The following is a 12355-nucleotide window of genomic DNA, read 5'->3' on the forward strand; positions in this document are numbered from 1 at the left end:
GCATCTCTATTTCTCACTGTCTTCCGCTCCATCCTTTCTCCTCTCTGTCTTCACCGTTACCTCTCATTCTACCGGGATCCGGGTCTGAACCTCTGCCGGAGCCGGGACAGCTTCTGGAAGTGCTGGATTCCTGGTCTGCCGAGAAGATTAAGCGGAGTGGATAGCTGGCAGATGATCAGAGTGAGAGTGGCAGCCAGGACTGGCTCATATTTATTGACAGGATTGGAGGATTGTACAGATATTGGCCAGTCGCTGCGGGACGGGGCCAAGAAGCCTCTGGGCTGTTTTGTGTAATGTGAAAACCTGCCCTGAGGGTAAGTGAGAGTCGAAGTGTGTTGTTTTTCTATGTTGAATTACTTTCTGCTATCCCAGCTTCTTGTGCAGAGGCAATTAAGAAAATAAACCATCTGTTGGTATGTTGATTTCCCCAAAAAAAAGTGAAGATTGTGGGTATGTGGCACTTTTAGTGTTGTTTCATTTGCAAGGGTGTCCTGAAAAGCCTGACAAATGGAGTTTGTGATGGGGTGGGACCTGCTTGTTTGGCCTGAACAATGGAAGTGGATGAAGTGTGTTTGAAAACTGCCATTTTTGCAATGCCGTTTGATGATGTTTGCTTGGTGCTATGAAAATGTGAAATTGCACAATTCAGCATTTCATTTGTGATATTGGAAATATAGGGGTTTGCTAGTTCTGCTGGTTAGTGCTTTTCTAGCAGGTGGACCATAAGCATGCTGTTTACTACCAAACAATACTGGTCAGCCCAGCATGGTCTTTCTGGTGAAGTTGGATAGCCAAGGAAGTCTTACTGGAAGTGACACGTGAAGGCCAAGTATGGTAACCCATACTCGGAATTTGTCCTTTGCATTTAACTTGTCCAGTTAGTGCACAAACATTAGGAGTAGTGGGTATGCACACACACACACACACACACACACACACACACACACACACACTACAAACTGTGGACACACACCCACCCAGAGCAGTGGGCAGCCATTTTTGTTGTGGTGCCCGGGGAGCGATTGGGGGTTAGGTGCCTTGCTCAAGGGTACCTCAGTCATTTCCTGCCGGTATTGGGAAACAAACCCACAACCTTCGGGTTACCAGTCTGACTCTCTAACCATTAGGCATCAACTGCCCCAAATAAAATATTTTACTGGTAAAACGAGTTAAAAATCCTGTATCCCATGGTGGGTAGAATCATCCAAACCTACAGAAAACCTACAGGTCTTTTCAACTGGAATGGTGACCGTTATTTTGAAAATTTGGGTAGTTTATAAGATGTTTTCATTGATGGGCACTTCAGTGTCCGCCTGACAGTTCGAATTTCACGCACTTTCACTAGTTGACTTAACCCTTCTGTTCTCTTGACCGCAGGTCCTTTGGCATCTTGACATCTTCCGCAGAAGCTTCCGTCAGCTGAACACCCACAAGTGCATGGAGGACTCGTGCATCTTCTGCGCTCTGAAGGTGAGTGTTACCAGTTCCTCCCAAAAAGGGCCTTGTGCATACCAGACCTAGAAGTGCTTCCTGTTAGTATTGCTTTCTCAGAAAAGTAGCTTGAGGCTACAAGAGTCTCCTAGAGTGCCCAGTCTGCTCTTCTAATGATCCAGTACGGTGAGGGTAGAGGCTGCTCGGACTAATTGACTTCCTCACTGACCTTACTGTAGCACAGGAACAGAATGGAAATGAGATTCTCAACATCAAGAGCACTGTCGCTCTTTTCGAGGAAGTCTTTTTAATTTCCTGCCTGACGGCTGATAGAGATGGGAGGTGGAGAAGGAGAGGGAGATATATGCTAGGAAAAGCAACTCGGTTCTCTTTTTAAATAACAAGCAAAGGCCTCTCATTCAAACAATATCCTGTTCTCTAGTTGCCCTCAGGCTAAAAGTAGCTGTGCTATTTAAAGGTGTCACATACCGGTAAAAAGTCACAAAACTGACATATTTCTTTAAGAGGATCCTTGTTTTGTGTTAAAAGAAACTTTGCCGTCAGATTTGTACTCGGCCATTTGTTTCCAAAAATACCAACGTTTCTTGTTGGCTGTGTTTACGCCTGAGAGAAAAGGAGAAGTACAAATAGCCTGATGGATTGAAAGGTCTTTTTCTTTCTCTACTTTGTGTCTGGTCTAATCTTGTTCTGGTGTTGAGTGATTTACCTCTTTATTTCATGTCCAGGCGTCTTGCTCTCTCTGAACTGAACACTTGGTTTCTCTGCAGATGTAAGCACGGGTCCTGCTCCATTGTTTCCACGGCTACCTGTTACCTTGGCTACTCTGTTCTCTGATAGCCCAGTGTCACGCCAAAGCCAGTCTGTGCCTCTTGGTCTTGGTTTCCTTGGAGTTGGTTGTCTTTAGTTATGAGATTGGACATAAGTGGTCTGTTGGCTCTGCGGAATTGTCCGTAGGGTGTTGCAGAAGTCAAAGTGAGATTATTTCATAGTGGTGCCTCTATGAGGATAGAGAAACTCTATGGTCCTGAGTCTTTAATGTTTATGTATTTGGTTCTGGTTGATGGATAGATGAATGGATGGATGGTTGTATGGATCAAATAAAATAATAAATGGCCATAAAATGTTTTTTTGAGTTGAATTATTATTTTATAAGAATGAGTTATGTGTGTGTGGTAAAACTTGCAAAACTGTAGGATTTGGACATGGTGATACAGTTTTGTAGTCAATATTCAAGAGTATTCCGGATGGCTGGATGGATGGATAGATGGATAGACAACTAGCTGAACAGACAGACATCTCATAAGTGGATAGATGGATAGACAGATAGACAGACGATGGATGGATGGATGGATGGATGGATGGATGGATGGATAAAGATAGATGCATACACACTGTACATACAAACATACATAAATAAATACATACATATGGATAGATAGATCGATAGATCGATAGATCGATAGATCGATAGATAGATAGATAGATAGATAGATAGATAGATAGATAGATAGATAGATAGATAGATAGATAGATAGATAGATAGATAGATAGATAGATAGATAGATAGATAGATAGATAGATAGATAGATAGATAGATAGATAGTGCTGTTTTCTCTGGGCTACTTTGTTGATAAGAAACACAAATGAGCCTGTGTGAAATCCATCACAGTGATTGAAATGTGTTCTCGCTCTCTCTCTCTAAATGAAGTGTGTGTGAAGTGCTGAGGCATCAGAAATCACTCTGCTGTGGTGACACAAAGCCGTATCATGAGAACGCTTTCACATATTTGCCAGGATTTATGACTGTTTACCAGGATATGTTCTTCTTGTCCTTCTCCTGCTCTTCCATTCTTTCTTCGTCACTCACACTCTTGGCTGTTTTTCTCCTGCTTCTGTTTTCTCACCATATTAAACCTGTTGCTAAATTTAGCTCCATTCCTATTCACTGTTAAACCATTCGGGGACTTAAAGCAATTGATATCATCCAGGTGATGCGTTTGTGTTCAGAAAAAAAATGGCAGACTTGGAAAGAGACTTTTTTAATTTTAAACACGTCCAAGCAAACAAGCTTTAAGCCTCCATTATGATTTGAAAGGAAAAAGAATGACTGTGCTTCTCAAAATAATTTGTCTTGCAGTACCTGAAATGACAGATGCCTTCAAGTTGACTGCATAATTTTTCAGCAGTGTTAAGGCAGCATAGCTTTTTCCTCTTAATAACACGACGGCAGGCTTCTGTTTAGGCCCTGTGCTAAAAGTTTGAAAGAATCTGAGGCGGATTCCAGTCCCTCAGGTTTCACCCTGAGATCTTTTCCTGCCAAACCCTCTGTGGACTGGTGGCATGTAATCTCATGTGGCTCTGGCTGTCCCCTACCATATAACCTTGAATGGCATACATTATGTCATCTCTTTAATTTCTAATGGAGGAGCGTTAGTTTCGGCCGATTGGTTCTGAGAGTTCCTCACGCGTGCCACCCGCCAGCCGCCTGGTTGCCAGCCATGTTATTGAAATTTAATGATCTAACGCTACTAATGAGTGCTGAAATATGCCCTCACCACACCGCTCCTTTCTACAAACCGAATTCTACAAATGTGCTTATTTGAAAGCGTTCTCACTGTGGGGAATATCATGTTTATTTACTGAGATGTAAATGAGCCTAGGGGAATGAAGATGAAAAATCTCATATTGATTGTTTGCACAAGTATGCAACACTTGGCCAATATTATTTGATTGACTCCTTTGATTCATTGCATTTTTACTTTACGTTTATTTGTTACTAGTAATTTGTCATTTTATGAGAGGTTGTCACCAGAGAGGCTGCATGTCACCAGAGAGGCTGCATGTCACCAGAGAGGCTGCATGTCACAGAGGCTGAATTGTGACATTGGGTGGCAAGGGCCCACATTACTGCCACTTCACGAGGTGTGATAGTGCCTTGAGGTTGGTGACCTCTACTGACCATTGGCCCTGCTGAGGAACTGCAGTGCTTGAGGCAGCACACACATATCCAAACTAAATAAATGCAAAGTCACAGTCACTCACACAAGCTGCCACCTCTATTACGGTGATGTTTCCTGTTATAGAAGTTCCAGTGACACCTCCATGTTTGTGCCGTTTTATGTAGTGCGAATCAACGATTGAGTTAAACCCAATTACAAACTCATAATCAGCATGAGATTCAATCCCTCTGCAATTTGAAAACTGAGCCCAGGGAGTGTTTAATATTAATATATTTACGTGCGTCACAAGATTGCTGTCTCTGTGAGGGTGTGTGTGCATGTGTGTACTTTCTCATTGCCTTTGTGAGTTTTGAGCAGTGCAGATGATATGTGTCACTGCTGAGGACTGTGTCTAGTGTCTTTGAGTGGAGGTTAATGTCTCATTTCACAGGCTACGCTTGAGGGCTCACAGCTGACACCACAATCTCTGGTGGTTTGTGTGTGTATGTATATGTATGCATATGACTGGACTTGCATGGTTTGAGTACAGCCTGTCCAGTTGGGTTCCATGTCCTTGTTTGAGATGAGAAGTACTTTACATCACACACACTGCCACACTTTACATTACCTGCTATTACACACATGGACAACTCTATCCTCAAATGGGATTCCCAGTTCTACAATTTCTCATTATATAATATAAAAACTCAAGGCAGTTTTTGGCTGAACCTCGAGAAGTTTGGATGAATGTCCTTATTGGGAAGGCCAGGACTGGTTCAGACTGGTTTATGTGTCTGTAACACAGTTTGTAAATACGGGAAGGAGGCGGGAACTGGCGAACATTCAACAAAACTTTAATTCAAAATAAACAAAGAACAAACGAAAGTAATGCCGGCAGACCCTCGCGGACGTAACATAATAAAACATAAAATAATATCCAGGCCTGGTCCTCTCTCGTCCTTCAATGTCATCGCTCTTCCTTTTATGCTCCTGGAGCTCCTCCGTGAGAGACTCAAGGCCGGTGCGCTTCCCAGGTGGGGCTCATTAACTCTCGCGCCACCGGCCTCGCGCCGTTCCGTCACAGCTCTCGCCTGCCCTGGTCGCCACATACCTCCATCGCCCCTCGCAGGCTGGGGGGTACTCCCGAGACTGCCCCCCCCCCCGGGGCCTGTCTCGGTGGCCGCAGCACCTGGGGGTAAGGACAGACGAGACGAGAGAAAGGAGACGGAAGCAAGGGGAGTGACAGGACGAGAGAGGAAAAAGAAAGAAAGAAAATTCTGGGTCCGGTTCCCAGACACACTGCCGCTCGGTCCTCAGCCTGCCGAGAGGCTTTTCCTCGCGGTGCCATGTGATGGCACTGGACACTCGGTGGACGGCCCGATCCTCGACCGCCTCCTGGTGGCCGGCTATGGCTCCTCCGGCTGAGGGCAGCCGGCAGCGAGTCCCCCGTCCCCTGCTCCTCCCCTTCATGGCGGATGGCGGCGACTCCTCCGCTCCCTCCTGGACGGCAGCCACCCCACCTCCTCCCAGGAGCACAGCATCCGGGTCTCCGTCCCACCTTTCACAAGGCTCCAGTACCACCGCCTCAGGCAGCGCGGGAGTGAAGACCGCGAGAGGCTGCAGAACTCCGCAGCACCGCGATCCCCCTCAGCAGCGAGGGCTCTCCGACAGCATGTCCCTCCTTCCTCCCAGGTTTCGGCACCAATGTAACACAGTTCGTAAATACGGGAAGAAGGAGGCGGGAACCGGCGAACATTCAACAAAACTTTAATTCAAAATAAACAAAGAACAAAATGAAAGTAATGCCAGCAGACCCTCGCGGATGTCTGCCGGCCACACAAACATAATAAAACATAAAATAATATCCAGGCCTGGTCCTCTCTCGTCCTTCACTGTCGTCGCTCCTCATTTTATGCTCCTGGAGCATCTCCGTGAGAGACTCGAGGCCGGTGCGCCTCCCAGGTGGGCCACACGCAGTTCCCTCACGGCTCTCGCCCGCCCTGGTCGCCACAGTGTCAGTGTTGGTTTGACAAGCATAAGAACCAGTGAAGCTGGTTGATTGGGGTAATTTGGCTTGTTAAGCTGGGAGTTAACTAGTCTCTGGATTTTTGTACATTTTTCAGGTTAGTTGCATCATGTCTTTGAAAGATAGTCAAGAGTTTGAGGCAAATAGCAAGTTAACTAGATATCCATGAGCAAAACTGAATATTCCACATTGTTTGGATTATTTCAATAAACTAATCATGCCTGCTGAGAAAACAGCCTAATACGGTTTACTTGTCTCCACACCTTGTTAGGCTGGTCTTTTGGCTTATTTTAAAGAGGTTTTGAGCCCTCTTCAGCTGGCCAGACTGGGAGACCATCTAGACAAGCTGAAGACAAGCCTGGCCAGGACTATAAAGGCCCAGACAAATCAAGCTGATATCAAAGAACTAGTGGTGTCAAAAGCCGACTGTTGCCTCACATCACCTATGTCTGGGCTGTAAATTGTGCTGGAACATCGCAAAGACTACAGCCAATGGCCAGCTTGCATGAATGTTCTGAGCCTGCTTGAGAGGAAGTAACTCTCCTTGCCAGCAAGTGGCAGTAGTCTGTATTTGTTATTTAAAAAGGAAAACCCAAAGAAATAAGAAACTGTAAACAAAGCAGCACTTGCTTACAATTTTGTCATCTTATCACTTCCGTTTTTCCTTCTCATTCACTGGTTTTCTAAGAGCAGCCAGTCAGAGTGAGTTCTTGCCTTGATGGGCTTTTGCTGCCGCTTATGCTCAATTGGCTGAAAAGCCGCAGATGGGGGTCCATCTAGTGCCAATGGTGCGACACACTGAAATACTTTAAACAGCGGCCCAAAAGTCAACTTGGTGTGTCACAGCTCCGAGCTAAAAGTATTACCATGTCTGCGTTCCGCTGTGGCTTGCGAACACTCCACGTGATGTAATTTTCATCATTAGCACAGACTGCTGATTTCCTCAAACACTGTCTGTGTGCAGCTCGATTTTTGTGTCTGCGCGGACAACAGCGCGCATGCAAGCGCTTGAAAATTAGGTCCATTAGGTAGTGGTCCGAGGGCATTCATCCGCGCTCACGGTCAATAGAGTATACTTTGAAGAGCTTGTGTGCTCAACTGTGCTCCAGACAGAGGAGAACGTGAAGAAATTAAAGGGTTAGTTCACCCAAAAATGAAAATAATGTCATTTATTACTCATCCTCATGTCGTTCTACTGCCGTAAGACCTTCGTTCATCTTCCGAACACAAATTAAGATATTGTTGATGAAATCTGATGGCTCAGTGAGGCCTCTATTGAGAGCAAAGCCATTCAAACTCTCAAGGTCCATAAAGGTACTAAAAACATATTTGAAACAGAACCACTGAACTCACATGAACTATCTAGGTACTAAAAACATATTTGAAACAGAACCACTGAACTCACATGAACTATCTTAATATTATAAAGTGACAAGAATACTTTTAGTGTGCCAAAAAATAAAGAATAAAATAAAGACCTTGTAACAATATTTATATGGGCCGATTTCAAAACACTGCTTCAGAGCTTTACAAATCGAATCAGTGAATTGGAACACGAAAGTCACGTGATTTCAGCAGTTTAGCCGTTTGATAGGAGATCCGAATCACTAATTCAAAACAAAAGATTCACAAAGCTCAGAAGCTTCTTGAAGCTTTTTTTTTTTTTTTTTTTTTTTTTTTTTTGTCTAATGACGCTTTTCCACTGCATGGTATGGCTTGGTATGGCTCGCTTAAATAGTACCACCTCACAAGCAGTGGTGTATAAAGTACTCGAAAATCATACTTGAGTAAAAGTATAGATATCATACCAGAAAATGACTTTGGTAGAAGTTAAAGTCACTATTTAGAATGTTACTTGAGTTAAAGTTTTAAAGTATGTGATATTTTTTGTACTTAAGTATGAAAAGTATTTTTTTGATATTAAACATACTTAAGTATTGAAAGTAAAAGTACAAGTAAATGTAAAATACAAAAGGAGCAAAAATATATTATTAAAAATTGTTCTACACACAGTTTGAGCAGCAAGATTGTGTTCAGTTTTAACTCTTTCTTACATTTTGTTTCTTTGAATTAAAAAAATTGCTAAATGTTTATTGTAATTTTTTAATATAAAAAATACTAATATTAATTATACATTGATCGTTCATGTTAATTCATAGTGCATTTTAACTAATGTAAGAGACAACTTTATAATGTTAAAATGTGAATGTTGAAATAAAAAATGAACAATACTTTTATTAACCTTTGTAAAGTGTTACCATTTTATACAAATCCAAAACAGTCATGCTTAAAAATTACCACCTTTACACACAAAGGCATAGCATAGGTCTATTATATGTATACTTTCACACATTATTTGCCTCTATTTTAGAAAACTTGATGATTATCTAGTCAAAATATGTGTTACAGTACCGATAAAAAAAGAACTGAAATTGAATACATTTCTGATTTATGTTTCTGTCGCTGCATGATGAGGATACAGTTTAAATATGCAACTTCGCTGGATAATGAATGTGTAACAGCGAACAAATGGATTTAAACTAATGCAAATTAATGGTAACAATCGTGACATTAAACAGCTGGTGTTTTTGCCACATTGTTTTAACTGCTTGAGGTACTACTAATGTTAGCATCCTCTCAGCCTCGATGGCAAACATACTACTGCAGCAGTCAGCAAACTAATTACTTTATAATGATATGAAAACATTTACTGTAGTGTACACTGTATAACATACTATTTTGTAGTCTATATTTTAAATCCGTTTTGAAGTGTCCCGCTCGGTTCAGCAAGCAGCCTCACATCACGTGTCAAAACAAACTCTACTCTATCTCAGTGATAGTTTTTTTATTTCGCCTCTAGAGGACGCTCTTGTACTGTATAATGACAGTGCACTCTTCTCAGCCGCTCCAACAACGGACACCACCCGGAAAATAAAATCAACAGCGGTTGTGCGAGCACATGTTTGCACATACTTGCTTGGTCTGTGTTCTTCCTACTTTATTTTGTAGCAAGTAACGAATATACTTTGGGAAAATGTATCGGAGTAAAAGTATACATTTTATTTAGGAAATGTAGTGGAGTAAAAGTAAAAGTAGACAGAAATATAAAAACTCAAGTAAAGTACAGATTCTCCCAAAAAATACTTAAGTACTGTTTACACCACTACTCACAAGCGAGCTGTACTGATACTAAAATGCGACATGTAAACACTGCAGATTACTAATTGGTCAGAGAGACTCGTCACTACCAGCGACATTAGATTTGAAACACAAGACACCAAACCCGCTAGATTTAGTCAGTAACAGCCACCGCAGTATAATTTGTTATGTGACAAATGTGACTTTTTTAAATGTCTTGCTTTAAATGACCATTGCACGCAACTTAAAAAAAGTAATGGCTGTATCGTGGTCAGTAGACGAGGTGCAGACGTTCCTCTCGCTGGTAGCCGAGGAGTGGATTCCCGGCAGTAGAGGCGGCGCAACTATAAAGATCAGTCTATAATCCCACCCCATTTGAAGTTCTCAACTGCAGTGGAAAAGCAAACTGAAAGTAAAGCGAGCCAAGCTGTGCCGTGTTGTTCCACTGCGACTTAAGAAAACTACACACAAATCTACATTGAAACAAGTTTATAAAACACACCATATGCTTTTCAACAGTTGTTTTTTTCCCCTTACATTTTGAGAACGGATTTCTTTAGTTAGACATTCTTCTACATCAGATCTGAGTTCTGAGTTTGTTGCAAGCATGTGAGGGCGTGTGCTGCTGTCCCACTCTCGCTGAGGAGAGCGGAACAGAGCTGCAGTTTGGTTGGGCACTGATTGCCCGAGTGATATATTTGCTGCGTACACACACCAGACTTCCATTTGGCCCTTATCTGTCCTGAGTGTTTCATCAGCTCCGAGAGAGAGAGAGAGATGGCGAAGGAAGAGGACATTAAAATATGTCCATAGGCGAAAATCACTCCAGGCTCTTAGCTGGGCTGAGCAGTGTGTGATTAGAGCTGCATGGGGAAATGATGCAGTGGCTGAATTTTCCTCTCATCGAGTTTCCTCAGTGGGGTACATAACCCTCTACATCTGTCCCTCCCACTCTTTCTCTCATTTTCTTCCACCCTCCCTCCATTCTCTTTCTTTCTATCCTTGGCGCAGTGCAGTCATCACACTGCATTACCTGTTCCAGAGCCACCGGCCCATCCCACTCAGGGGTAAACCCCCCATCCCACCTTCATATAGGGGGACTGCCTTGGGCACTGTGCCCACTGCATATATGAGGGTTTTAAAACTGCAGTATGTGTGTGTGTGTGTGTGTGTTTGCAGCCGCAGTGAATATTTGCCTTTGCACTGTGAGTTTTGCCCGAGTCCATTTGTTCAGCTTATCAGGATGTCCTCTGGTGAGAGAGCATTGTGTTGCAGTCATTGTTCATTGAGTTCAATAACAGTGCCAATGCTGATGGACAGGAGAATAGATTCTACCGCAGGCATTTAGGACTCTGCATTTGTTTGGCCGTTCACTGTTAATGAGCTCAGTATCTTAGTTAGATGTTTCCCAACTGGTGCTACAGGGACGAGCTTGTCCAATGGAATGAGGGTTGTGAGACTCCACAAAATTTTATGTTGTGAAGAAGTAGGCATAAATCTGTTTGAATGTATCTACCTTTTGGGCCCATTTGAAAGCTCACTCCATTTTCACTCCATTTCAAAACTAATCACCCTATACCATCCAAATGTTTGGGATCAGAATATTTTTTTTTTGGACAGAAGTTAGTACTTTTATTCAGCAAGGATGCATTAAACGGATCAAAAAAAGAAAGATGTTTTTAAAAAATGTATTTCAAATAAATGCTCTTGAATTTTCTATTCATAAACGAATACTAAAAAAGTATCTTGGTTTCCACAAAAATATTACGCAGCACCACTGTTTTATCAATTATAATAATACGAAATGTGTCTTGAGCACCATATTAGAATGATTTCTGCAGGATCATGTGACAGTGAAGGCTGGAGTAATGGCTGCTGAAAATTCAGCTTTGCCATCACAAGAATAAATTATATTTTAAAATATATTAAAATAGAAAACAGCTATTTTAAATTGTAGCAGTACTTTACAGTATTACAGTATTGTCATTTTACTGTATTTTTGATCAAAGCAATTAACAGCCTTAGTGAACTTAAGAGACATTTTTCAAGACATTAAAGAAATCTAACTAAAAAGTTAAAATGTTACTGAACTTAAATGGTAGTATTGTATTTTCGGACATTATTGGATATTTCATGCATTAGCTGTTTTAAAGTCTAATGAGCTGCCTACCTATACAACATTTTTGGGTATTATTGGACATTATTGGAAATCCAATATTAACTGCTTAAAATTCTAGTGACCTGCCTGCTTAGAAACATTTGAACTTTTGCTGTGTTTCAAAATGTACTGATCTGCCTATTTAGACAGAATTAGTGGGCACATTTTCTTTGTTTTATTGGACGTTCAAATCTGTTTAAACATTAACTGTTAAAAAGGAGTTTACTACTTCTTATTTTTTGGCATCATAGACACATTTTGACATACTAGTTTATGGCTGCCTAAACATTCAATTTTATGTTTACCCTCACTTAAGATGTTTGTTTTTTTCCTCTTTATTCTGCTAACATAAGGCAATTTAAATTACTATTTTGGGACCCACTTTATATTAAGTGGCCTTAACTACTATGTACTTACATTTAAATTAATAATTTGATACAATGCACGTATTGTGTACATACATGTTTTTACATTGTACATATATTTTAAAAACACCTGCATGTAATTACATCTGTAATTAATTTCTGTAATTAAATTTATAATTACACTGTTGACCCATCCCTTAACCCTTACCCCTACCCTTAAACCTACCCATACCACCAAAGCTTTCCCTAACCTTACCCGTATCCCCCCAGGAGAGTC

General features: G+C 41.7%; 1 protein-coding gene across 1 annotated transcript in view; it reads left to right on the forward strand.

Moving 5' to 3' along the window:
- The window catches only part of usp54b (ubiquitin specific peptidase 54b), a 71915-nt gene that overhangs the window by 20956 nt on the left and 38604 nt on the right, over window positions 1–12355 (forward strand). The window contains exon 2 of the mRNA XM_067369537.1: window positions 1378–1470. Coding sequence (XP_067225638.1) covers window positions 1378–1470 — 93 coding nt within the window. The remainder of the gene's footprint in view (window positions 1–1377; window positions 1471–12355) is intronic.

The sequence above is a fragment of the Chanodichthys erythropterus genome, chromosome 19, assembly GCF_024489055.1.
Source record: "Chanodichthys erythropterus isolate Z2021 chromosome 19, ASM2448905v1, whole genome shotgun sequence".
NCBI classification, from domain to species: Eukaryota; Metazoa; Chordata; class Actinopteri; order Cypriniformes; family Xenocyprididae; genus Chanodichthys; species Chanodichthys erythropterus.